General features: G+C 42.2%; 1 protein-coding gene across 4 annotated transcripts in view; it reads left to right on the top strand.

Moving 5' to 3' along the window:
• The first annotated feature begins 268 nt into the window (after window positions 1-268).
• GUCY1A2 (guanylate cyclase 1 soluble subunit alpha 2) overlaps window positions 269-26,993 on the top strand; it is a 307,596-nt gene continuing 280,871 nt past the window's right edge. For 2 of the 4 annotated variants that reach the window (XM_045038212.1, XR_006585883.1), the window contains exon 1: window positions 269-665. In XM_045038212.1, the coding sequence (XP_044894147.1) occupies window positions 348-665 (318 nt within the window). In that variant the 5' untranslated portion in view covers window positions 269-347. The remainder of the gene's footprint in view (window positions 666-26,993) is intronic. The other 2 variants (XM_045038213.1, XM_023239063.2) reach the window with 2 other exon arrangements.

Below are 26,993 nucleotides of genomic sequence, written 5' to 3'. Positions count from 1 at the left end.
TCGCAGCCTCCCCGCGAGCGGGAGCGGGAGCGCGGCGCACCGCCAGGCGGCCGGGCGAGCGCAGAGGCGGCGCGGCGCGAGCAGCGGCGGAGGCGGCGGCGGCGGCCCCCTAGCGCAGCCTGGCGTCGCCGCCGCGCCCGGGCCCCAAGTTCCCGCCATGAGCGGCCGCCCGCGCGGGCTCCGCGGCTCCGGGGACTCCCGCCCGGCCGGGCGCGCCCGTACAGCCCCGCGACCCCGACGCGCCTAACGCCGCCGCCCGCGGGTCCCGCCGCCGCCGCCGCCGCCGCGGCCGCCGCCCGCGTCCCCGCCGCCGCCGCCGCCTCGGCCGCCGCAGGGCCGCCCGCAGCATGTCTCGGAGGAAGATCTCGTCCGAGTCCTTCAGCTCCCTGGGCTCCGACTACCTGGAGACCAGTCCCGAGGACGAGGGCGAGTGCCCCCTGTCCCGGCTCTGCTGGAACGGCAGCCGGAGCCCGCCCGGGCCGCCCGAGCCCCGCGCGGCCGCCGCCGTCGCCCCGGCCCCTGCCGCCGCCGCCTCCTCCTCCTCCTCAGCCTCAGCCGCCGCCGCCGCCGCCGCCGCCACGGCCGGGGCCCGGAGGGCGCAGCGCCGGAGGCGGGTCAACCTGGACTCGCTGGGAGAGAGCATCAGCCGCCTGACGGCGCCCTCGGTGAGCCCGGGGAGGGTGGGGGGCGGAGGACCCGGGTGGGGAAAGTTGGCGCCGGGAGAGCGCGGGCGTGCGCGCCGAGCCCGGCCTCTGGGGGGCGAGCCGGCTGCGGTCCCCGGGCCGCCCCCGACCCCTGCGCCCCGCCGGAGGGGGGCGTCAGCGCGCGCGGCGGCGGGGCGAGGCTTCACACATGGGGTGTCAGGGTTCTACGCGGGGGAGGGGGGGGTGTGGTGGCCCGGACGCTCCCCTCCTAGCCGTGCACTCCTGCTCGCTCTCGGTCACCCCGGCGCCCCCTTCACACCCACCTGTTCTGTTATCCCTAAACTTTCCCAGGCCCAGTGTCGTGCAGCTCCCCTTTCGCGGTCCTGCCTCACTGTTCCCCAGGATCCCAAAGGAGCCCCTGCCCCTTCCAGGAAACTCTTCCTCTCTTTTTTTCCCACACTCTCTTGGGCTCCGCGTGACCTTTTCTGACATCTCTGAATTCCACAGGCTTTCTGCCTTCTGTGTTGCATCCCTTTTCTCAAGAATTTCAGGAACTGGCTGTCAGATACTTTTCCGAGTTGCCTTCTAATGATCTCCGGTTTTTTTCCCCACCCGCTGCCCTGCCCCCCCCCCCTCCTTATTCCCTGAGCATTTACTGGCTCAACTTTCTTCTCTGGGGGAGCCTGGTGTCTGCTTTTCTAAACCTCCCTGGTGTTTCTTGCACACCTGCCTCAACCTTCACTCCCTTTACCCTGGATTCTTCGGTGCTTTCTCCCTCATTTTGTCCTGGCTGCCTTGTATTGGACGCTTTATACTGATCTGTTGAATTACTAAATGCCTTCCTAGCCTTCTCTTAAACTTGTGCTCACCCGGGATGTCTGCATCAGCATTTCGGGGTGTGCTCCAGACTCCTCCACGTTCTAGACATTTTTCCAGTGGCTTCTGCCTCATTCCTGTTCAGGCTGTTCAGCTACCCTTGACTTTTACCGACCGCAGGAATGCCAGACCTCTGTTCCAGTCTTTCTGTGACAGATGAGCTCTGTTTTGAAGGAATCCGCTCCAGTGCAGACGGAATCCTAAGGAGATTCTGTGTCAAATCTCCAGAGAAACCTTTTATTCTCATCCTGGTCTTGGGTGCAGGGCCTTCCACTCGGGACAGAACTTTAACCTTTGCACCCCTGGGTGCACCCCTGCACTCCTCTTCCTTTTCTCAAAGTTTGTGAAATGAATCTGAACAGCCATCTTATTTGACTATTCTGGAATCTCACTTTTGAAAGCACTCTTGCAAATGATGATAGAGGAGGCACCTGTGAAAGCGTGGGATCCGGAGGGACAGGGTATTAGTACCAGGCAGTCCGAAAAATATCCCTGTGGCCCTGGCATTAGTGAAGAAGGACCTTTTCTGTCTCTGACAGTGAAACTACTCTCAGTCCTCTTCCTTTCCTTGCGTATTTTCCCTTCAGCGTCCCTTCCTTCCTTCCACGTCTTCCATTGATAACGTACAAACAGATCTCAGAATGGGTTGGCAACTGTTTGCTATTCTTTACTGCAAATACTTCCCAAGACGCATCATCTTAGGAACTATGTGATGTTGCAAATTGTTGAACTTACAAGCCTTTATAAAAGGAGGCCGGTAATCTGCAGGTCTGTAGTTTTGTGTTAGTACCTAGAGCAACATTTGTGCAATGTAGTAATTGGTCAGTACAACAGATTCGTATCTGATACAGTGATTTTACTGAAGGAAATGACTAGTTTTGGGGGGAGTTTTTTTTTTTATCAGTTTGGAGTTTTCTTTTTGCCTTCGAATCAGAATTTACAAATCTCTAAAAAGTCATGGCAATGCCTCCGGTAATGCCGATTTAACTGAAGGCTGTTCTCGACCGCTTAGGTGAGAGGTGCATAAAATAAACTGAACTCAAGTATTTACTGCCAGAATAAGAGGGAAGGAAGGAATAGCTTCTGATTTTTACCTTTATAGGTCAAATTTGAATGACACTAGCTTTCTGATGGATAAAAAGCATGTGCCCAGATAATAGTTTTCAGGATAAGAAATTTGCAAATCATTGCAATGATCATATATAGGTAACAGCTCTGTCTGCTTCCCATGCTACAGTTATTTTCCATTTTGAAATTAGCCTATTAGCTACGATGCTGACAGCACACAGGTGAGTATGGTATAAATATTTTCAACATCGTAAGGCACATAGGAGCAGATTTTCTTTGGCTAACCATATCACCTGTAGACTTGGTAACACAAAAACAACAGAAAGATTTTATTTCAAAGCGGTGACTTATTTCTGTGTTCTCCACCCTCCCCCCCCCCTTTTTTTTGGCAGTCTAGAACTCTGCTTCAAGAAGTTTCTGTAGATTCATTTTCTTATGTTGTCAGCATGCTAAGTTTCTCTGACAACACTTGGGGAAACAAATTATGTCTTCTCCATTCTCTTCCGTTAGCACCAAGTGACTATTTTTGAAAGAAGTAATTTAATAAAGAGTAGTTATAACCAGAGCATTCTTAGAGGGCAGTTTCCAGCTGTTTTGTGTTGGGAACCCTTTTTTATATTCTGTCACAGCGTACCTTAGGAGAAGCTGTCTTTGCTGTGGAAGTTTCTGCCTTCTTCGTGGCCTCGCCATGGAATGTTGTCTCAGCCACAGCGGATTGGCTCTTTATTCAGAATAACTTGCAAGTAGGAAATGAATTTAATAAGCCCAAGGATATGGCCAAGTGATTCAGCTAGCTGTTGGATCATTGGAATAGTCACACTCAGGTTTTTGACATTTTGATAGGCATTGTTAGATGCATTGATGTTGGCTGTAAATATTGTTAATAGTTAACACCGTTTTAATGATGAAAGTAAACTGAATTGGTGAAAGTGAAAACATTCCAGAATTCTTGAGGCCTGGTTCTCATTCACTGGACCTTGGACGACTAACTACTTATCTATCCCTGTGCATGTTACTTTAACCCTCTAGGAGCCCCCTTGTCTGTACGGTGTGGCTCTTAGGGTTCCCAGGATCCCTCCCTGTTCTTGCAACCTATGAAGACATATTTTCAAGCTTTTGATAAGCTCTTATAAAGGCATGTCAAAGAAAAGCAGGCATCTATAAGTTTTAAAACTTTGAAGAAAGTGGATTACTTTCTGAAGTAGGGACATTTATTCCGCGCGGTTATTTAAAAATATTTGAAATATTTGTGGATCTAGTGTGTGGTAAGTATTGTGCAAAGTACTGGCAATACATATTCCAAACAAAACATTCCCGGTCCTTGACCTCATGGAACTTCTTTAATTATAGCCTTTATTTTAAGGAAGCTGTGCTGAAGGAAAACATAAGAACTCCGATTGTCTTGGAGCTGTCTACGGGAAGTTGATTTACCATTCGCTGTGGATAATTTTGTTCATTGTGAATCTCCGGGGCACAGCCATAGCAATTAAAATAATCCTAAAGACCTGGCTGAAGATGCATAAATCACTTATCACATTATTGATTTTGAAATCATTTACTTGGGAACACATATGGAGAAACAGCTGGGGATTTTACATCAAGGGTGAATTTAGTAACTCATATATTGCTATTTTGTTCTTATAAATGAGAGTTGTTGAGAACCCTATCACTTAGAACCCTATCACTTACCGGGCTTGGGATTGCTAATGTCAGCCTGTCAGTGAAGATATTCCAAGGGACCAGTTTAAGGTCATGGCTTCGCTGGTTTTCTGGTCGGAGAACTGTTGGCTGTCACAGCATCGCAGGTGGCTCTCGAGGCCCCAGAAGCTTTGGAGAGCCGAATGGCAGGAAGAAAAGTAACTGGAAGGGTGGCAAATAAGGGGAGGAAAGCTACTGACAGAGAGTAGTCCAAGAAAATGAGAGAACAGCGAGGAAAGGAAATGGAAGGGAGGCCTACGTTCAAGCAGCAAAAAAAAAAAAAAAAAAAAAAAAAAAATTGCTTCATTATTAGTGGAAAGGAAATTGTATTGGCACATGTCTAGAAAAAGTGGAAGAACATGAAAAAATACACATTTAGCCTTCTCTGATATTAAATAAAATGAGCTCTCCGCCCTGTGTAAACCCTTAAAAAAAAACAAAAAAACCCTTAGAATGTGACAGTGGTACTAATATGGAAATAATGAAAAATGAGTATGGTATATTCATGAGAGAGGATACTTCATCAACTTACATATCTTATTGATGATTTCAAGATTTGGGGCTCAATTTGGCTAATAAGTTCTGAGCAACACATCCATTAAAATTAAAAAGTTAGACAAAAGGTATTCTAGTAGATCCATGTTTTTATATCTGTAGTAATTAGATGCTGGAATCTGAAATCAGAATTTGATGGCCATCTGTCGCATTTCCCTACCTCATCCGTAGTCATTGAGAAGCATCATGGCAGAGCTGAAGGAAGGCGGATTTGGAATTGGACAGCTGTGGGTTTGAGTAACTCCCTGCTGAGCCCCTTACTAAGTGTGGGACCCTGGAAAGGTGACTCCTCCCTTCTCAGAGCCTTGGTTTCCTATTTTGTGAAATATGAATAATAGCTACCTTGTGGATTTGTTGTGAAAGAGGGCACTATTCTTTGTGACACTCCTGCAACACGGTAAAACATTAGCTTCAGACTGCGATCCATCAATTTCAACTGAATTCGAATGTCTCCAAATGATTGAAAATTTTTCTACATAAAAATTTTCTTTTTTCTTTTACTTTTTTTTTTTCAATAATTACTTGCTAGTAACCTTATTGAAGGAGTTTATGGGTTAACTGATGTCATGTCCTCAGAAAAAAAGGTGATAAGAAGGAATTAATTTTGTTGGCCTTGCCCAGCCAATCCATTAAAAAAATTAAAACTGGAGTCCCTTTTTGGCTTCCTGGCTAGGAAGTGCGCACGAGCATGTGTAATCATCGCAGATTCAAACATTTCCAGCAAACTGCTGAATGCTATGTGGCATTATGAAAACCAGTCTTGTCAATTCTCTAAAAATACAAGGGTGTGTATATTTGGTAGAATGTGGGTATTTTCCAATAAGTCAGTTTTAGATTAGAAAGAAAATTAGAGAGGTGATAGAGAAATTGCTTATTTTTATTGCCTGAGAATTTCAAGCATTCCCCATCTAACTAACTCCCCATTCAAACGAATTTGTACGGCTGTTCAAGGGCATCGCTGTGATGTCCAGTAGTTACCCAGCTAGTGGCATTTATGTTTCATGTACAGTGCCCTATCGTTGTTTGGCTACAGGCTCAGTTGTTAAGTCTTTATTTGAAGTTGATTTTTGACAATGAGAAATACCATCAGTGATTCTTAGTTTGTAGGCCGAGGTGATAAGTGATTATACGTTCCTTTTTATTTATTTATTTATTTATTTTTTTTTAAAATTTTTTTTTCAACGTTTATTTTTGGGACAGAGAGAGACAGAGCATGAACGGGGGAGGGGCAGAGAGAGAGGGAGACACAGAATGTGAAGCAGGCTCCAGGCTCCGAGCCATCAGCCCAGAGCCCGACGCAGGGCTCGAACTCACGGACCGCGAGATCGTGACCTGGCTGAAGTCGGACGCTTAACCGACTGCGCCACCCAGGCGCCCCTATACGTTCCTTTTTAGTATGTGATTTATCTACCTCGAAATACTCTGGGAAATGTGGGGAGAGTACTTGAGTACTGTTACGTGTTTTCCATCTATATCATCATTGCTCTTTCATTTACCTTTTTTTTTTTTTTTTTTGGACTTGTTCCATCGTGTAGAGCTGAAGGTAGCAATTGAAAGACACGTATTTCATTGCATATGGTAGTAAAATAAATGCATTGATTGTATCGAGGTATATACGTCATTCACTGTGAGTTAGCAAGAAGACAGAATGATTCCTTTTGGAATTTCACACATATCTAGGAAGGAAAAAGGATCAGCTGATACTAGCAGGGAGAATATTTGCTAGGGCTGTCTGGTGACCAGGTTTCCCTTACTTGATGCATGAGCTAGTATTTAGCTCAAAATTTAAAGTTCCTCTTTTTAAATTCTGACTCTTACCTTGATACTCTTATGTTGGTCTCCTATTTAGCACAGTACCTGGTACCTGATGGGTGATTCAGTAAAATACTCAGAATAAATGAGTGGATGTTCTTTGTTCAGTTGTCAAATTCCATTATTTCTTTTGTGTTTGAGGTTTCTTGTATTATGTGTGGTTCAAACAAAGTATTTATATTTTGTGCCCAGTCTGTGAGAGATACTTTCAAGTATGTGAACCTGTTTGAATTTTACTTACACCTGCCATTAAAAATTTTTTTTTTAAGTTTATTTATTTATTTGAGGGGGGGGCAGAGACAATCCCAAGCAGACTCCACATTATCAGCACAGAGCCCAATGCGGGGCTTGAACCCACAAACCGTGAGATCATGACCCGAGCTGAAACCAAGAGTCAGACGCTTAACTGACTGAGCCACCCAGGCACCCCCTACACCTGCCTTTTAAAGCAAAACTTCAGAATGCAGTCATGTTCAAAGAGAGCAGATGGAGTAGTTAGTTTCCTCCTCCTGGAAACTTAGCCAGTGGCCCATTTGTATTTTAAGAAGTTAGGTAAATGTGATGACTCTCCTCCAGTTTCCTTATATTTTCTTAGTTTTTTTTTTTTTATACAATTCCCTCCCAAATGAGAGAAATATGTTTGTCAGCAAGTGGGATCCTGCTGCCAGAAATGCACTCTTAAGAGCTGGAATGACATAATTCTGCTCTTCAAATATCACTTCAGGACGGGATCTGAAGACCTAGAATTATGTGCTGTAAACTCAGAGTATCTCATAAAATTGACAATTCCAGACTAGAGTGATTTAGGAAGTAGGGGAGCTGGAAATATCTCTGAAGCCTGGAGATCTGTTGAGCTGTGGTGGGGAATTGAGAAAGAGTGAACATTCTTATAAATAGAACAGTGGAAAGTCACTATCAGTACAGGCTTTATCTGAGGCTTATTAAACAGGTCTTCCTTTAAGCTAGTGGTTTATCAGACCTCGTTGAACATAAGAAATACCTGAAGAAAGTTGTGAAAATGCAGATTCTCGGGCCTCTTCCTCAGAAAGTCTAGTTTGTAGCTCTAGGGAGGGGCATGGGCTCTAACTTTTAAGTCACACTCCAGGTGATTGCTAGGCACACCGAATGTGACTGAATTCCATACTGTCAGGATCGTGGATCCAGGCTCACTGAGCTCTGCAGACTGAATTTTTTGGACAGAATAGATCTGGAAGTGACTCCTTTGGGGTGAATACGTGTCAAGCAATTACTGACCAACAGGGACAGAATAAAGGCGGTGACTTGGAGCCATGTCTCATATGGTATCCTTTGTGTTCAAAATAACCTGGTTGGTTGTGTGGCAGAAGGTATCTGAGATTTCACTGTTTGTGGTTTCAATTATTTATGACCCTCTTCCCATTTTTGCTGAGGATGCCTTGTTAGCTTCCCGAAGTTTCTGTTCAATAGGTCACATGTCGTTGCCATCAGTATTCTGTGGCCTCTTTCCTCTGATTCAAGAAACAGCTATTCAAAAAACGTTGGGGAGAGTAGAGGAGAAGGGAGAAGGGTTGTTGTGAGGGTCCACTTGACATTGCATTCCGAGTTTGGTTTTCACAGTGAGACTGACATGGCATTTCTCAAATGTTCCTTCTACTGGTTCCTTTTGGAGCAATGACTTGTTGTTATGCCAATACATTTTTTTTAAGGTGAAGGGAGAAAGAAACATCTGGATGCCAGAAAAAAATGATCTTCCTAGAAAAGAAGCAATAGGACATTCAGATAGCAGACACGTAGAACCAGCCTTCAAACCCTACCAAAACATGACAAATACAATACCGGTTGCTAATATCTCCATCTGTAGCCAATTAGTCTTTCTCTCATTCCGTGGTTGAGCCGGGTAAGAGTCCAGTTGAACTGTCCAGATAAATGGTGATCCAACATTTAAAGAAATTTGCATTTGCAGAGAACTCTAGAACCATTCTGTCATGAGAGGAGGCTGTCCCTGTGGAAATCCTGATGTTATCTTACTTGTAAGTCCTTGAAGTCACCTTTGCCTCCTTTTCCTTTCACCATAGTTTGTTATGTGTGAGTCTGCTGTGCCTGGTGGAGGAAATAAAAATGTTCTAGAATATGCTTCCATTTCTTGTTGCTTTATGCCTATACTTCTTCATGCATAAACCCTCCAACTTAATATTGGGAGAGAATGGTTTTTTTAATTGGTATTGTGCACACACAACTAGAGACGGACCGACAGGCAAACATACACACACACACACACACACACACACACACACACATCCATCCATCTTGTTTCCGGTCACTGCATTATTTCCCCTATGGACTACTAAGTTATCTTTCACATCTCTAGTATAGTACTTGCTGTGTTGTAATGTGATTTTGGTTTATTCTGCCTCCTTAAGGCAGAGATCTATATATGTTCATGCCTAGTAGAAAGTCATTTACCTATTTATTTACTTATTTATTTATTTTAAAGTTTATTTCTTTTGAGAGAGACAGAGACAGACAGTGAAAGTGGGGGAAGGGCAGAGAGAGAGGGAGACAGAGGGTCCCAAGCAGGCTCTGTACTGCCAGCACAGAGCCCAACGTGGGGCTCAAACCCAGGAAACTGTGAGATCATGACCTGAGCCAACACCAAGAGTCAGACGCTTAACCGACTGAGCCACCAGGTGCCCCTAGAAAGTCTGATTTATAAAGACCCTCAGTAAATGTTAGAAGAACAAATAAATGTTGAATAAATCCTTGTGTAGATTGTGGTGTATCTGGTAATGCTTTGTAGGCTCCCATTATTTTATGCTGCCATATTTCAGTTCTGCTTCATGAAGTGTTCTGTTTGTAGCTTTTGCTCAATCACAAATAGGAGTAAATATAGTTATAAGATGTTTTACAGTGCTTTAAAATTTTCACGACACTCTGTATTGGGTATTTTATTGTAGCTTCACAATAATCTATAGATTTTATGCCAATTATCTTTAACTTTGCTTAGTATGATTATCGTAAATGCCTAGAGACACAGTAACGGGGGGGGCATATGTATTCTCACTTAGAGGTGTTTGTGTCTTTTCTGCGAAGGGGATATGGTTCTCTATAAGTTATAGAGATGGTATCCCGCTATGCTCTTTTATTCAGTGTTATCTCAATGTATAAGAAATCCTGTGTTATCAAACATTCTGCTAAACAAAATCTTCACAAACTAGCACACCCACAGTGACCATTATAGACATAATAATGGTGCTGGAGGGATAGAGTCTTCAGGAAAGTGGTAAAGTTAGAAATTATTGACTTAAGGAATGGAAAAGAAAACTGACCAGGAATAGGTAGATGTATTGTTGGGTAATTTTTGAGGGCCCAGCTGAGGCTGAACATAATGTATTTGTAGCCTAAACTGAGCAGGTGATTACAACTAGGAGAGACAGAAAGTTGTGAAGGTATATGCGTTGTATATTAAAAGGTCTATATGTCAGTTGAGTTTGAGGTGTTTGAGAGCGATCCATTGAAGTAGAGGGTTTTGCCTTGGGAAATAATGAGAATGAATGTCACAGGGGGCAGACTGTAATATTCAAAGGCATTTCTAGTCATCCTCTATTGGACGCAGATCTGATGTCAAGCTTATTTAATTTATATCTCGGTCTTATTGTTTTCGCTATTGAAATCATTCTCTTAGAATAGCTGATTCCCCCAGGTGGCTTTCCCTCTCCACTACACCATCCCCAAACCAGAACTGGTAACTCATAATCAGTGATTGAAAAACTCAGTTCTATCTGCTTGATTAGTATTTACATGATGTTTTCAAAGTTAGAATTAATCCTTGAAAAATATGAGAATATTCAGTTACATCATTCAATGCGCTATTTATGGTCCTTAGTTGTTACACAGTGAGGTTTCCTTGGCTCAGACTTGATACACTGCTTCTTGAGTATGAGATGTAATGTGTATGTGGAGTATGTGGAGTTTAGAGTAATGGTGGCTACCAACATATTTCCTCTTGTATTGGAGAGCACATTTCTTTCTTTCTTCCTTCCTCTCTCTCTCTTTCTCTCTCTTCCCTTCCTCCCTTCCTTCTTTCCTTCTTTCTTTCCCTTTCCATCCATCCATCCTCCCTCCCTCCCTCCCTCCCTTCCTTCCTTCCTTCCTTCCTTTTTCCCCAGCAGATATTTTCTTACTTGAAAAGTTAAGAAAATAGTTTTGGTGAACCAAACATTCTAAGTAAACTGTTACATATGCAATATCAGTTTGTCAGTGGATGAAATTCAATAAAACACACTTGAGGGTTAAGCAATTTTCGTTGTATTAATCAGTCTTTGATAATACCAGAGACTGGCTATGGGTTTCGGTACCTCAGTGTCATCATTATGCGTCATAATTACCACTGTGCTATAGGTGTGTGGACATTCTCACAAGTGGAATATCTTAGATAATCCGATGCTTATGAACAGGACATTTCTTCTAAATGGAAACACTGAAGAACTATAAGGTTCTTGTGGCCTCAGAGAGTTAATATGCATTTACTTAGTTTCTCACACTCCAGCAGGAGGCAAAGGGAGGCAAGTTAGGAGTGGATTTTAAAAGAAGTTTTAATTTGGGGTGCCTGGGTGGCTCAGTTGGTTAAGCATCTGACTTTGGCTCAAGTCATGATCTCATGGTTCAGTTCATGAGTTGGAGCCATGTGTCAGGCTCTGTGCTGACAGCTTAGAGTCTGGAGCCTGCTTGGGATTCTGTCTCTCTTTCTCTCTCTCTGCCCCTCCCCCACTCATTCTCTCTCTCGCTGTCTCTCTCTCTCTCTCTCAAAAATAAATAAACATTAAAAAAATTAAAAGAAGTTTTAACTTTTACAGTCCTCTTTATAATTTGGCTAATGTGCATGTGTGTGCCTTGTTTTCTTGAAAAATGCCTCTGTGTGTATGTGTGTATGTTTGTGTGTTTGTGCAGAAGCTACAATTCAACACATGCTGCATTCTGATTTTTGTTGTTTTAATTTGACTTTGGGGAAATAACTCCTGTCTCTCTTTCCCCATCTCTGAAATCATATATGATAATACGAATCTCTTACTTAAGTGTAAATATGTAATGAAATGTGAATGGTGAATTGAAGACGTTGTGTTTAACTATTATGGATTACTTCATTGTGCTGCTATGCTGATTTTTTGAGGGCCACGGCATTGGTTCAGATTCTTTTGCTCCCTGCACTCTGGGAAGAGAACAGGCTGTGGAGTCAATCACTGACTCTGGCCATTATTTTGTGTGTTCTTGGCTAAGTCTCTTTGAGGCTCAGTTTCTTATCTATAAAATGAAGGTGATGAGTGGATGGTTAGCTCCGTGGGTTCGAGCCTGGTGCTGATAAGATGAAGGTAACAATTTATAGGATTATGAAAATCAGAAGTATAATGACAGCATAGTATTTTGAATCCAGTAAATAATCCGTGTTGCTGCCTCTACCCAACCCCTTCCTGACGGCCATTTTACCAATCGGCATATTGTTAATCACATCTCCTGATAAGCTTCCTTCCCCTCCAGCCACAAGTTTTGGCAAAACCTGTAGGTGCTGCCCTTTGTTAGAGGGGTATCTTGTTCAGCCTTCTTGTGCTTTTTATGGGAAACATTTCCACCATTTTCTGGGCATGCAACCTTTCAGGGTTATGAACACTTCGAAAAGTTCTGTCCTAGAAACCTAAAAACCACATATGATTCTGGTCTCTTGTTCATTTGTGCATTCCCCTACCTCTCATTTTCATTCATTCATAGAGCATTTATTTAGCAAATGAGCATTCAGTGATTCATTCATCACGCGCACCATGTGCCTGAAGCAACATGACTGAAGTAGGACATTCAGACAGAAATGGGATGTGGTCCTTTTGGATTTAAAAAACATAAAACCACCTTAAAAAAATTACTGAGTATTGTCCATGACAGCTGCTTCTACCCCTCCTTCTGTCTTTCCCCTTCGTCTTACCCCAACTTTTCTTTATTTGGCATGATACTGGGGATATAGGGACAAAAAAGGGTTTGTACGCAAAAGACCTTTTGAAACTGCAACAATAATGACGATGATAGTAATAACAATGGTGTTGATTTATCAAGCCCTCACCATGCCTCAGGCATCTTGCTAAGTGCTGTATGCATTTTCTTTAATGAGCTACTCCTAACAGTAATGGGGAGTGATACCTTCCCGTGGTCTACATGACAGGGAAGAGCCTACCTTTCTGACCTCACCTCGTGAGGTCTAACCTACACTCACAGTTCTACAGTAGCTCCCTGAACATTCCAGGCAAGGACCATCTTGCCTCTGGACTTTGGTCCTAATCCCCAGGTCAGACATGCCCCCTGGCTCCAGTTGTCCACGTGACTGGCCCTTTCTTGGTTTTCAGGTTCCAGCTCCTCAATGACACCTTGTTGTGGAAAACCCACCTCTATGTGAAGACAGAGTCTGGGGATAAACAGGATCAATAGCTTTCTTGCTTTGGGGGACAAAAGAGGCTGCAGGAGGCCTAGGTCTTCAAACTGCAAGCCCACCGAGAGGGAGGAGCTGGGGGTTTTAGCGGGAGATACAGGACCTCATGGGTTTCGGGACAGGGAGTGTGTATGCGCTGCCTTTGTCGTGTTTTTAGGGTGGCGCTGGTTCCTGAAAGAAAGGGCTAAGGAAGGAGGAGGGAAGGTTTGCAGAAGAGACACGAAAGGGGCTACTTAGTGTAACATCGAGCCTCGCTGAAGCATCGGGCAGCCATTTTGTTTTCGCTCAGCCTTCTGCTCTCAGGAGGTTTCAGCCTCAGCAGCAGGCAGCCCTTTGTCACCCAGCCCCTGTCACCTGGCTGTTTACTGCCATCACAGCCCTCACCATCACAAGTTACTCTTTATCTACTTGTCTTCCTGTGTGTTCTCTGTCTTCCCTGCTGTACTTCCGGCTCCTCCAGGGCAGAGGCGTTGTCCGGGTGCACACGATGGTGTTCGCTGTGCCCAGAGCAGGCCTGGCTGGCACGTGGTGCTCGCTGCATCCTCACTGACTCGATGAGCAAGTGTCATTTTGGAAGAAGTCACAGCACTTGGGAAAGAAAGAGCAGAGTTCTAAACAACACCACCACCAACTTAGAGGGTGGAAGAAGGCAATTAACCTGTGCAAGGCATTTAAATGTTTCCCCATTTGTGTCTGTGACTTTTAAAAATAGTCTTATCAGAGATTCAGAGAAGTTGAGCAACTTGCCTAGGATCACAATTCGTTACCGATAGAGAAGAGATTAGAATTTTGGTGTGTTTAGCTCCAAGCGCTGTATTCCTTCCACCCTGTGGTATATTTTGAGCCTCAGTGCGCATGGTGGACATTGTGATGCAGTGTCTAGATGCCCCTTTAGAAATGAAGGACTTATTCCCCTGGCTGCTAGCCATGATGCGAATTCTCACCCTCCATTGTCAGTACCTTGGATGCATTGCCCAGACTGAAAAGAGCCGCCTTGTCCAAGGTCTTGCCCCCTTCCAGTAACTAGTGAGCATGAAGCTATGAAGGCTTGATCTTCTTGGCCCTCATTTAGCCAACTCTGAAGGGACATCTTCATGTAGGGTAAACTGAGGCCTCCCCTCAGACTGCATCACCCTCCATCTCCTCCTTTGCTCTTGTTCTGCCTCCTTCTGTGCTGTTCCACGGGTATTGATCCCGAGATTACCCCCTAATAAGCTTTCTACATGCTGATCTTCTCAGAGTGTGCTTCCCAGGGAGCCCAGCCTGTGCCTGCGTTTGAAAACAGTGATAGACACAGGTAGTAATGGGGAGATGGCATGTGGGAGAAATATAATGATAACCTTGTTTGCACTTGGATTAAAAAATTTTTTTTCATGCTTATTTATTTTTGAGGGAAAGAGAGAGAGAGAGAGAGCGAGTAAGCAAGGGAAGGGCAGAGATAAAGAGAGACACAGAATGTGAAGCAGGCTCCAGGTTCTGAGCTGTCAGCCAGAGCCAGATGTGGGCCTCAAATTCACGGACCATGAGATCATGACCTGAGCTGAAGTTAGACGCTCAACCAACTGAGCCACCCAGGTGCCCCCTTTTTTAAGAAAATTTTTAATGTTTATTTTTCAGAGAGAGAGAGAGAGAAAGAACGAGCAGGGGAAGGGCAGAGAGAAGGAGAAAAAGAATCCAAAGCAGTGGATGTTTTGAATGTAGGTGCAAATGGTTGGCTGTGCCATGTGCATTCTTTCAGGGCTTGGCATTGCTGGATCACCAGCCTCAGCACAGTCAGTGCCTGTCACGTTGCAGGCAATGTACCCAATAAATAGAGATTTGGGATTGGGTTTTGACAAGAGCTTGTGGACGTAGTCGCTAATATCTTGAAAACTGATGAGCTCTCTGAGTGAAAGAGAGAGAGACAAAAATCCTAAGAGAGCATTGAGACTAGCATACAAAGGGAAGCTGAAGACTGTAGGTGCCGGGGTGCTGCTTTGTTTGTCTGCCTGTGGGGCTGGGAGGTGGCTGGGAGCACCTGAGAGCAAGGGCTGCGGTGGTTGACATTTGTGAAATGACCATTTGTGAAATGACAGGAATTTAAGGGTGGTGCTCAGTGTGAATGAAGCGGCTGGGGGCCTTAGAAAAGTGATGTCAAACCTGCTTCGGAGATAGAAACCTATTTACAGAGGGAATGTGTGGTGAGTAAACAAAGGATATCATACGCATCAATTTATCACCCGAGACATTTGGCAATAAAAGTAAAAAGCGAGAAAGAGCTGACAGGGCCTGTGAGGCCAAATAAAAGTTTATTAAAGAAGTGGAGATTGTGTTTGAAGGTAACAGTCAAAAAAAGTTGGAGATGGATGAGATAAATAGGCTTCAGAAAAAATGGGATTGATCTAGAGACAGTCTTGAGTCCCTTGGCCAAGCATGAGGATATTTTCTCTGTGCCCAAGGGGAAAGTAATATGGCGCACTAGGGGTGTGATGCAAAGGCAGCTGGCGAAGTTTGGTTTTATTTACACCTGTTTTATTATGATCTCATCCTGATTTTATAACTCTGGGATTGGCCGATAATTTTGTATACCTAATGAGTGTTACGTTTAACTTGTGCTATTTGCAGTTCCCAAGATCTAGTTCAACTGTGGTAGCTGCACTGACCATGGGATGTCAGTTGAGGCCAGAAATGTCACTAATGCATCCTTCAGAAATTTTATACTCAAATCAGGAAGTACATTTAACATTTTTTTTTAATGTTTATTTTTTTTTATTTATTTTTTTTAATTTTTTTTTCAACGTTTATTTATTTTTGGGACAGAGAGAGACAGAGCATGAACGGGGGAGGGGCAGAGAGAGAGAGGGAGACACAGAATCGGAAACAGGCTCCAGGCTCCGAGCCATCAGCCCAGAGCCCGACGCGGGGCTCGAACTCACGGACCGCGAGATCGTGACCTGGCTGAAGTCGGACGCTTAACCGACTGCGCCACCCAGGCGCCCCTTAATGTTTATTTTTAAGAGAGAGAGAGAGAGAGAGAGCGAGCACATGAGCAGGGGAAAGGCAGAGAGAGAGGGAGAGACAGAACCTGAAGCAGGCTCCAGGCTCTGAGCTGTCAGCACAGAGCTTGATGTGGGCCTCGAACTCACAAACTGCGAGATCATGATTTGAGCCAAAGTTGGATGCTTAACGGAATGAGCCACCAAGGTGCCCCAGGAAGTACATGTTTTTATTTGTATATTATACTGCATATAACTTTTGGATTATTTTTATCAGTGTGAACACTTCAGATTTTTTTTTTTTATCCTTCTAAACATAGAATTTGGTAAGCCTAATAACATGTGGCGGGAACTGTTTTTTTTTTTGATTTGTGCTTGTATTAGTGTGCTCTTTCAGTTTTAAAAGTAATTTGAGATATATATTTTATATATATAACCCCTGTTCTTACCCTTGCCATGTCTGATATGACTTTGTTTAGTGTTAGAGCTCTTTTTGACCCTGATGGAAAGGTCCCTAATGGAAGGAACTCTCCAGGGATTAGGGGCCAAGTGCATGGGGCTGTACTTTGTTGTTATATTGAATGTGTTTCACAAAGTTGAAAGGAGGTGTGTAAGGTCAGATAAGGCCAGTCAGGGCATACACAATCAAATATAGCTCATTGGCCCTCTCCTTTTCCTTTTCTAGATAAATTTTGCTCAATTTCAACAAGCAAGATTTTTGTCTCTTTTATATACTGCCAAATCCCAAGTTTTCCAGGGTCTGGCACAAAGTAGCTGGTCAATAAATATTTGTCAAATGAATAAATTTAGAGTGAATATAAGAATATTTATTTTCACTATACCATACAAATGTTGTGAGAAAAAAAATGAATTGATAAATACTAATGTACTTTAGGGTTAAAATCGGTAACAATAGCCAAAACAAAATAAAACATAATATATAGATTTAAGTAATTATTTTGTCCTGCTATTTTTATTCTTTCATCATATGTTTACTATATGCCCACTGTGCATGCTTGACTTTATTGTGTCATGAGCCAAAACACAAGATCTATGGAGAAGAAAATGGTGCTAGTAATATGCAGAGTTGAAAACCAAAGTGTTGGGTTTTCCTTAAATACTCTTGTAATCTACTATACCACTCAATTTACATCATGTACAAGGAGGAAGAAATAACTTTTTGCTATGTGATCAAACCATATTTAAAAAAAAATTCAACTCCAGTTAATTAAACAGATATCCGTTGTTGGCTTTTTCTGTGCCAAAAATTGGCTATGTCATAATTACATGGGAAAAATTACAATCCCCTCTTTCCGACTCCATTTTTTTCTTATGATTCTGTTGCAAACATTTCAGGATTAAAGCATGAAAAAGATTTTATCTTTCTTCCAACCTATTTCTTGTATAAAGTCTTCCCGAGGGAAAGCAAAAACTCTTGGAAGAAAAACTCACATCACCCCAACAGCACATTTAAGGAGAATCTGCCACTGCCCTGGTGAGAAGCCTGTCATCCTAATTCGTAACCTTATGGAGATCTCAACAAAAGAAAAAGTGTCTTGTTTAAAAATGCCTGTTGACCAGATTCTCCCAGTGCAGGGTCACTCTGTCTTCTAATTTCACATATTCATGTGTGATTGGTTTAATTTGTGTATAAGAGATGTCTTGATTTTCTTTTTTTTTTTTTTTTATAAAAGTTTTACTTATTTTGAGAGAGAGAGAGAGACAGAGAACAAGCAGGGAAGGGACAGAGAGCGGGGAGAGAGAGAATCCCAAGCAGGCTCTGTGCGGTCAGTGCAGATCCTGATGTGGGGCTCCATCACCCCAAATGTGAGATCATGACCTGAGCTGAAATCAAGAGTCAGACGATTAACTGACTGAACAATCCAGGCGCCTGGAGATGTCTTGATTTTCAAAAGTTGTGTCAGGAAATATTTGGTTTTTAACTTAAGGAATTTATTTCTTTATTTGTTTTTCACTGAGGAAAGGGTTCAGAGATTATTACAAACTGTGTTTTCATCATGGTGTTTACATATATAAACATGAGTTTATTTTAATAACATTTTTGATATTTACCTATTTATCTACGTATATGTCATTCATGTGTGTATGTATGCATGTATCTGTCTATCTACTGTTGATTATGCAGGGCAGAAAGGAAATGACTCTGTCTTTGGATTCTGAATTAAAAAATGCCACTCAGTAGAAATCTGGAGTAGGTATAATTACTATCATTGTGTTTTTTTAATAATTTGCCACGAGTAATGAAAATGTCTTTTATCTCCTTAACAAAAGAATCTGCCTCTAAAGGCGTTTATTACAAGGAGTGATAATGATGAAGTAACTGTGTTGTAATGGAAATGGAACAAAGATTGGGGGAAAGAGTAAATTGTAGCTACTGACTATTGTGATTCCATCTGAAGCTTCAGACACATAGGAGGGAGTTTCTGGTGTGGATGCTGGAGAAGAGAGGTTTATTGTTTCCTCCTGATAATAGCGATCAATAAGCACTTTGTGGACCTGACAGTGTTTGCAAGCTAGAAAGTCTCCTTTTTTCCCCCTCTCTCCCTCTTGTGTAAACTTACTGCCATTATAAACACATTTCAAAGAAAACCAGTCTTTCCTTTTGTTCTGAATGAAATTCTTTCTCTAAGAGTTTGCTTGCAAAGTATGAACCCAGCCTTCGTGCTGAAGGAGAATGGCTGGGACCCACAGCTCTCAAGGACCTAACTGTGTAAGTCTGGTATATGAGGCTGCTACCTGCTGGTATTTTAAGCACTTGGTCAGTTCATTCCTTATTCAACTACATTCTAGGGATGGGAGTAGGGGGAAGATGGAGGAAATCAAATACTAAGTTAAATTGTAAGTGTAATTTTCCACCATTAGCCTTGCATTCTTGACTATTGAGAAAAATCTAGGTCTCAGATATCTAGTTAACACAGATATCCAATTATTTTGATTATAGCAGTGGGATAAATCATCTTAATCAATAGCATTCATGATGACAGTAATGACAGAAATTACCAATTCCATCGGGTATATAATTGGAAAAAGCATTTTACTACAAGTTACTCCAAGACACATAATTTTTCAAAGAAAAATTCAGTAAGACACTTTCAAGTACGGGTCAATAAAAATGTTACCATTGTAGAACTATAACATACGAGGCAAAAAATGTGAATCTAAAAATAAGATCTGACCAATGGTTCTTGGCCATTAAATAAGGTATTCAGCTACTTTCTGTGATTTATAAATCAAATCAAGATACGCCTGCCTGGAAACATCTTAAAAACCTAAAATAACGAAGCTTATTATTTTGTTCTTCCAGAGTCACTAACAGGAATGAAAGCAAGGGTATATCATGTATGCTTTACGTTAAGAGTATCAAAGTTTCTGCCTTGATGTTAAACTCTCATATGTTATGACTTAAGGTTGAAAAAAAATTGTGAAGCAGGGGACATTTACTTCTGGTTGTCCCTGTTCTCTCTCTCTCTCTCTCTCTTTTCTCTCTCTCTCTCTCTCTCTTTTCTCTCTCTCACTCTCTTTCTCACTGCTGTCACTCTTTATTATCAAAACCTCATGCCGCAAAAATCTGCCATGAGTCTCTCCCATCAGACAAATTGGACTTACGTTAAATTCTTGGTTGAAAAGTACCTCTCTTGATTTTAAGAACCTTAAAGGAGTGGAAAGTAAGTTTTGGCCGGGGAGGATTGGGAATGGATGGCATGAAGATAGTTCTCTTGGTGCTCCTAAAATCCTGAAATCAAACTTGGTGTCGGTTCCCACAAAGCTTCGACATACATTGATGGCTATAGAAGTGGGTATATCTCACTGCTTCTCAGACCACCTTCTAGAGCCCTCTGGAACTGCAGTAAACTATCTAATGTTCTTGGTCTGTAGGAATCAACTATGTGTGTATATATGATATATGGGAGATATAATATGGGATAATATATATTCCTTGGTCTGTAGGTATCAAGTATATATATATTTGTATATATATATGTGTGTGTGTATATATATATGTGTGTGTATATATATACACACATATATGATGGGATATATATAACATAGGAAATATAATATGGGATAATATGTAATATACAGGAGATTATATATAATATATATATACATCTATATAAAACTTTGATTATATGCTGTTATACTTATTAATTTTGTATCATAAACTATTATATGTTTTTTAAAGAGCTGTTACTGCTACTTCAGAGTTCATTTGAAATAAAGCTCACAGGACTGATGTTGTCCTTATGTTTTATAATGCTCAGAGATTCTGGAGATTTGGCTACTGAAATGAATAAATTATGGGTTAATATGTATTGTGCCAATTATGGATGCCCTTGCACTGGGTTTGCCTTGGAAACTCCAGTTAAGAGCCCTTGTACGTGCAAGGAAATTAAATTGTTTTTAAAGTTGGAAAGCACTGGATGATATCCCATCAGGATCTTGTTCCCAAGCATCATTTCATGATAATTCTCTGTTGTTTGGTATAAATGTGTACATGTGACTTGTGTGGATCCACATTTGAATGACATTTGTAAAGCTGAATGGCAGAGTAAGGTATTTAAAACTCATGTAGTATTCTAGGAAGAATGTGAAAAAATAATACTGCACCAGAAACATTTCTCCTCTTCTGTAGGCAGCTTTTCCCAGTATCCCTTTCTTACTCACATCCTTTTACCCCCGCCCCTTTTCCCAGTTACTAATTTTCCATTAGGTAATGAGGCAAGCAAATGGCTAAGAATTACCACATAGTTAAAAGTTTGGTTCTAATGTGAGCGAGCTTCGATGCCTTTTGTTGGAATTCATCTAAAATGACCACAACAATTCTTAGTATCATGGCCATTTTATGTGATAAATGGCTTATTTTGATTAGTTTTTAGTGTAAGCCGATTTGAAGAGGAGTTTGAAAAATCAAGGGCTTTTGCTGACTATTTTTTTTTTAGCACTCAAGAACACAAAGCCTTAGTGACATTTTTTTTCCCCTTCTTAATATAACCCCCTTCAGGACTGTGAGGGAATGATGTGCTGACCCACACTTTCCATCCAGAAAAGCCACTAGCAGTGAGTGCCATCATTGGAGTTTACAAGGCATGTTTCGTGCAGGATATGTATGACGTAGGCAGGACCACGATTAGTGTTAACTCCAATTTAAGGAAGAGGAAACCAAAGCTCAGAGAAGAGCAGTAACTTGCCCAAAGTGAAGATGCCAGCAACCACCTGCATTTTAGTGTCCAGCCTCCTGTTTGTAGCCCTAGCTCTTTCCATCATGATGTGGACATCTGTCTACCCGGCCACGAATTGTTTCATCCTCCACATACAGTGTAGACTCCCTGTTTCGTCTCTCACATGTTTCCTAAGTGTGACTTGCTGAGGGATGGCTGGTAGCAATTTCCTGTTGGTTTTCCTGAACCTGACCATTCCTTGTCAGTTGCGTAGTTCCTGACTGTGCTTGGAGTCCCAAATCGACCTGTGTTAGAAACCACAAGGACTCTTTCTTCATCAGGGCTCTGCCTCCAGGCTGACCTAGTTTGCCTGTCCACTGTCATGTCTGTGTGCTCTGGGCTCCCATAGGCAAGGCAGCTCTGAACAGACTGACAAAAGCCATCATCACTGACAGTAGTTTAGCTTACGCCGCAGTCTGGGAAGAGCAATGATGTTACTTGTGGTTTGGTTTCTGAATGTAAAAGAAGTCATGATTATCATAGAAATAGTTATGTAAGCGAGGGTTTATATTTCTCCTCATAGGTTGCGTATAATTGTGCATACCCAGACATACACAGATCTTGGTGTAATTAAATACTTTGTGGGAAGGAGTGGGGAAACAGTGTAATAATGGAGTGATCCCTAGAGTAAAAAAATGGGCTCACATGGAGTCGAATGAAAGAAAGTAAGGCTTTTCACGTCATGCAGGGTTAGCGTTCTCTTTGCCTGCATGTTTTTTCCAGAATGAAGTGTGATTATTCCGTGCCTCAGCCTAGGAACGTGATGCATCATAAACACTGATGACGTAGGCGCCATTATCTGCCTAGTAAGCACGCTTCTATCTGTCTGGATCATCAGATTGTAGTTAACACTAGATAGGACTATATTTAGGCCCTTGTTGAGTTTTATCTTCCAAGAGAGGTGGGAGCAGCAGAGCTGGGCAGGACCCTGGGTAGGATTTGGACGGTTGTCCATGTTTCAGCAACCGAGACTTTTATTTATTTATTTATTTTTCTCTTTTTTTTTTTTTTATTTTTTTTCAACGTTTTTTATTTATTTTTGGGACAGAGAGAGACAGAGCATGAACGGGGGAGGGGCAGAGAGAGAGGGAGACACAGAATCGGAAACAGGCTCCAGGCTCTGAGCCATCAGCCCAGAGCCTGACGCGGGGCGCGAACCCACGGACCGCGAGATCCTGACCTGGCTGAAGTCGGACACTTAACCGACTGCGCCACCCAGGCGCCCCAGCAACCGAGACTTTTAAACTGTAGGGACCTGTTCTAGTCAGTATCCTGAAGCCATCAGACCTTCAGCCTCTGACTGACTGAACAAAACACCTGTGTCACTCTAGTTGTGGCATCTGCATGACAATTTACTTATTGACAGCGAGCAGTAAGTGTGAAGTGAGGCTTATTACCTGAAGTCTGTGTGGTCAGCACATTTCTTACCTGTTCAGGCTACATGATGAGCCAAGTCATAATTAAAAGTTTGCTTTAGTGGCGTCTGGGTGGCTCAGTCGGTTAAGCGTCTGACTTCGGCTCAGGCCGCGATCTCATGGTTTGTGGGTTCGAACTCCACGTTGCGCTCTGTGCTGACGGCTCAGAGCCTGGAGCCCCCTTCGGATTCTGTGTCTCCCTCTCTCTCTGCCCCTCCCCTGCTTGTGCTCTGTCTCTTTCTGTCTCTCAGAAATAAACATTAACAAAAAAACTTTTTTTAAAGTTTGCTTTAATCCACTTGGAGTCAAAGCAAAATGAAATTTCAAGCCGAATGATTCAATCCGGTTTAAGGAGCTATTGGGTTCGATCTCGCTAATGAGACCTGATGCTCCATGGCTGTTGATAAGAATCCCTCTGGTTAAGGTGGTTGGGCATTTTTTGTTTAGGAATAATCTTTCTCCATGTGACGGAGGGCAGTATACCCTGAACGGTGTTAGATGTAATGTTTCGTAAACTGTTCCCCTTCCTTCTCTGCCCTGTGGGTTGCTCTCTGTAAACCTCACCTTCTATCCCCATGCCCTGTTTGCATCCTCTTGACCTTTGTTGTATCTGTTGCTCAGTGGCCCATTTTGCCTGGAGCTGTACTTTGGGCTGGATGATTGGAGGTAAATCTCCATCACCCATTTACAAATTATCTTTGAAGCTGGTGCATTTGGAGTTGACAAAACATTTCCCCGTTTTGTGGGTTAATTTTGTAATTTAACCGTCAGGAAATCCTACTTCCCTCATCTCCAGGCTCCTGTTGGGAAAACCCCTTGCTGTGGCTCCCAAGTACTAGAAACAATAGAGAATTCTTTGGGAATGCCCAAGTGCAGGCTGCAAAGAAAAGTAAGGGGCTACAAAGGATTTCCTGACACGAGGACCATTGCTCTCCAGTAGCATATTCACGAGTTGAAATGATACCAATTAGCTTTGCAGCATCTAATTGGCATCTTTGGGCTGTGAGGCATGTCTGGCAACAGTCCTAGATGTTAGACATGGTCAGTTTAGTTCAATTTAACAATTTTTTGACTACCTCCTCCTCAAGAGATTTTTTTTTTATGGAATCATCATATAACACATATATGTATCATATTTTGTAGTTTAATTTCATTTTGACCTCGTAACAACCCTGAGAAGTAGCTATGCTAGAAATTTCTGTTTTATAAAAAAGGAAGCTGAGGTTCAGAAAAATAAAATGCTGTATTCAAAATCACACAATCTAGCCAAGAGTTAATTCCTTTCTTTTTATTATTTATTTATATATTTATTAAAATTTTTTTAATGGTTATTTTTGAGAAAGAGAGAGACAGAGTATGAGTAAGGGAGGGAAGGCAGAGAGAGGGAGACACAGAATCTGAAGCAGGCTCCAGGCTCTGAGCTGTCAGTCCAGAGCCCAATGTGGGGCTCGAACTCATAAGCCATGAGATCATGACTTGAGCCAAAGATGGATGCTTAACCGACTGAGCCACCCAGGTGCCCCAAGAGTTAATTCCTTTCAACTGTAACCTTTTCTGCCTTGAAGATTGAAGAATGTGTTTCAGTTTAGAAAAACAGATTAAAAGCTTGGTCGTTTGGAGGCAGTCACATGTAGAGGAGACACATATGTAGACTTAGACACTTAGTACCTACGTGACTTTGGGCATGTTTTTTAATTTGTCTGGGATTAGTTTTCACATTTATGAAGTAGCATAATACTTCTTCTAGGGTTTCTGTGAGGAGTAAATGAGTTGCTCCACGTAACTACGGTGTTTAATCAGGAAAACTTAGCATTATTTCTCTTCGTAGACTGAGTCAGCCTTGCACCATCTGTGAGATGCTTTTTGGTTGGAGGGTTCAGGACTGGAGCCATATCCTCTAAAGGTTTGTAGTGCAGCATGATCCATTGCCCCGAGAAGGTGTCTAGAACCAGTACCGTCCTGTCTCAACATTTTTATTCGGACAGCATTTTTATTCGGACAGCCAAGTTGGCCACGATGGTGCCCAGTGAAGCACGTTTCTCCTAAAGCTTCCCAATTAAGAAGTTAACGATCACACCAGAACTATTTAAATAACAATAACAACATTTATGAATTTGGGGAAACGATTTTACAACATTGTTTTCAAAGCCATTAAAAGTGAATAAAAGGAAATTAGGGATTTCAGTTAGATACATGGAAGGATATTTCAGTCCTCAACAGAGTGAAAGCAGCTTGTGGGAGAAAAATTGTAGGAGACCTAAGTCCTTGTCCTGTTGGTGGCTCTTTCCCTCTGGGTAGCTGAGGCAAAGCACTGTGACCTCTCTGGATCTCAGTGTTTGCATCTGTACAACGTGGATAATTACATCAGAGACTCACAAGGTTGTTGTGAATGTCTAATGAGATGAAAGAAAAGAAAGTGATTGGTAAGCTGTGAAGTGTTTTACAAACTTAAAGTGGTGTTGTTATTCTCCAGAGTTTGTTGAAAACATCCAAAATTCTTGGATAACTTAAATGTATTCTTGCTGGAAGGAAGGATAGGACTAAATAAATCACCTCTTGGATCTCTTTCAGTTTAAGGAACGAGTGCTTCCAGCTTACATTGGTATTGTTGATATTAGGTCTTGTATTAAATTGGAACTCAATGGGTATATTTGGAAGGGCATTAAAATAAAAACAGAGGGAAATGCTTGGAAAGGAAACATACTTTGTATAGGAAGACTTAATTATACCGTTGATTAGGGGCTAAGTATATTCAGTTACAATCAATAATGACAATGATGGTAACCACTGTGCTTTGCTAATTAGAGCATATCTCTAATAAGGCCAAAGTGATCAGTTTGAATCCCTGTATGGGTCAATTAGCATCATGTCAGTCTCCACCCTAAGCTCTCATGGGGTCATTCAGGTGTGTACTTGTGTTCACAAGGAGAATAAAATGGAGATTGGATGAAATCATGCAGATCTTCAACCAGTACGGGGAGAAGAAGTCTACCTTCTAATGCATTCGTAGCTTTATTTTTTTTTTTTTCTTTTAGCACACGTACCGCTTTTGCTTTTTGTGATTAATTATCTGGACTACCACAGTTTTGTTGAGCAAATTACTGGTGTCATTCACTTGAAATGGTACTGCCGAGCTTCCCAAGAGATGGTTGAATCTCCGGTCTGATCCGACCCTGTGTTGTCAAGTGCTTAACTTTGCAATAGTTTACTTCAAATGACCCTGAGAACTAGGAACTTCTTGCGAGTGTTTTTCAGATGGGAAAATGGAAGCATCTTTTTCCCCAAGGTTTCCTACTCCCAGGTGAAGAGATGTTGGCTAATTTTATAAAAAGGTCAGTAGCACAGCTGGGCTTGAAATACAGAGGTCCTGACTCAAAGTTCTATATTTAATTTGCCATCTATTTTCTCTCTCTCTCTTGCTCTGTCTCTCTCTCTCTCTTTTTTTTTTTTTTGGTTTATATGTAGTAAGTTTAGTCAGAGGCTGGGAAAGTGAATATTTTGTCTTCATATTTAGCAAGATTGATGAATACTGCAATCACATATCTTTCAGAAGCAGTTAAGCTGGTTGTTGGAAGTGACTTATTGTTTTGACTAGTTTTATTAATAATACCAATCATATCATTTGGTCCATTGGCGTCTATAGGCTTAGCCATAAAGATAGGGTATCTCACATTATGATTTTGGTCATGTTAAATGATAGAATTTGGCATATCATGTCCTAGTACATGAAATAATCTTGTGGAGAACATGGAGGTCCCTGTGGTGTGATTTAGAGGATAAGAAGTGGTCTCTGCCCCCAGTTTATCTCTCACTGATAAGCCTATTTACCACAATTCCACTGTTAGTGGTTCAGACCATATTTTATAATGTAGGGAAGCTCCTTTTTTATCTTCCTCTACCTTAGGACCAGGGATCAAGTTTTTGAGGAAATGGAGGTATGACTCCTGAGCACCATCTGAGATGAGAGCACTAAAGGCATTTAAAATTTTGATGAGAAAAGGAAGTAGAATCTGCAATGATGATTACTGGAGACGTGTTTAGGGAGTTTACATGATGATGGTAGCGATTGAGCCTATCAGAATGCAGCATGAAGATATTCGATGCCCAGGGTGTGAGGAAGGGGTGAGCCAGAGGAGGACACAGAGTTGAGAGAGGAGGAGTGGAAACGTGTGTCCAAGGCAAGACTTTATTCCTGATTTTGCCTCTGTCTTTCTTTGTCTATACAGGTTTGGTGTCAAGAATGTTAAATGTGTCCTCAAGAAGCA

This window comes from Felis catus, chromosome D1, assembly GCF_018350175.1.
Source record: "Felis catus isolate Fca126 chromosome D1, F.catus_Fca126_mat1.0, whole genome shotgun sequence".
Taxonomy (NCBI): Eukaryota; Metazoa; Chordata; class Mammalia; order Carnivora; family Felidae; genus Felis; species Felis catus.
The sequence above is the reverse complement of the archived record's forward strand: the minus strand, read 5'-3'. Positions and strand labels throughout refer to the sequence as shown.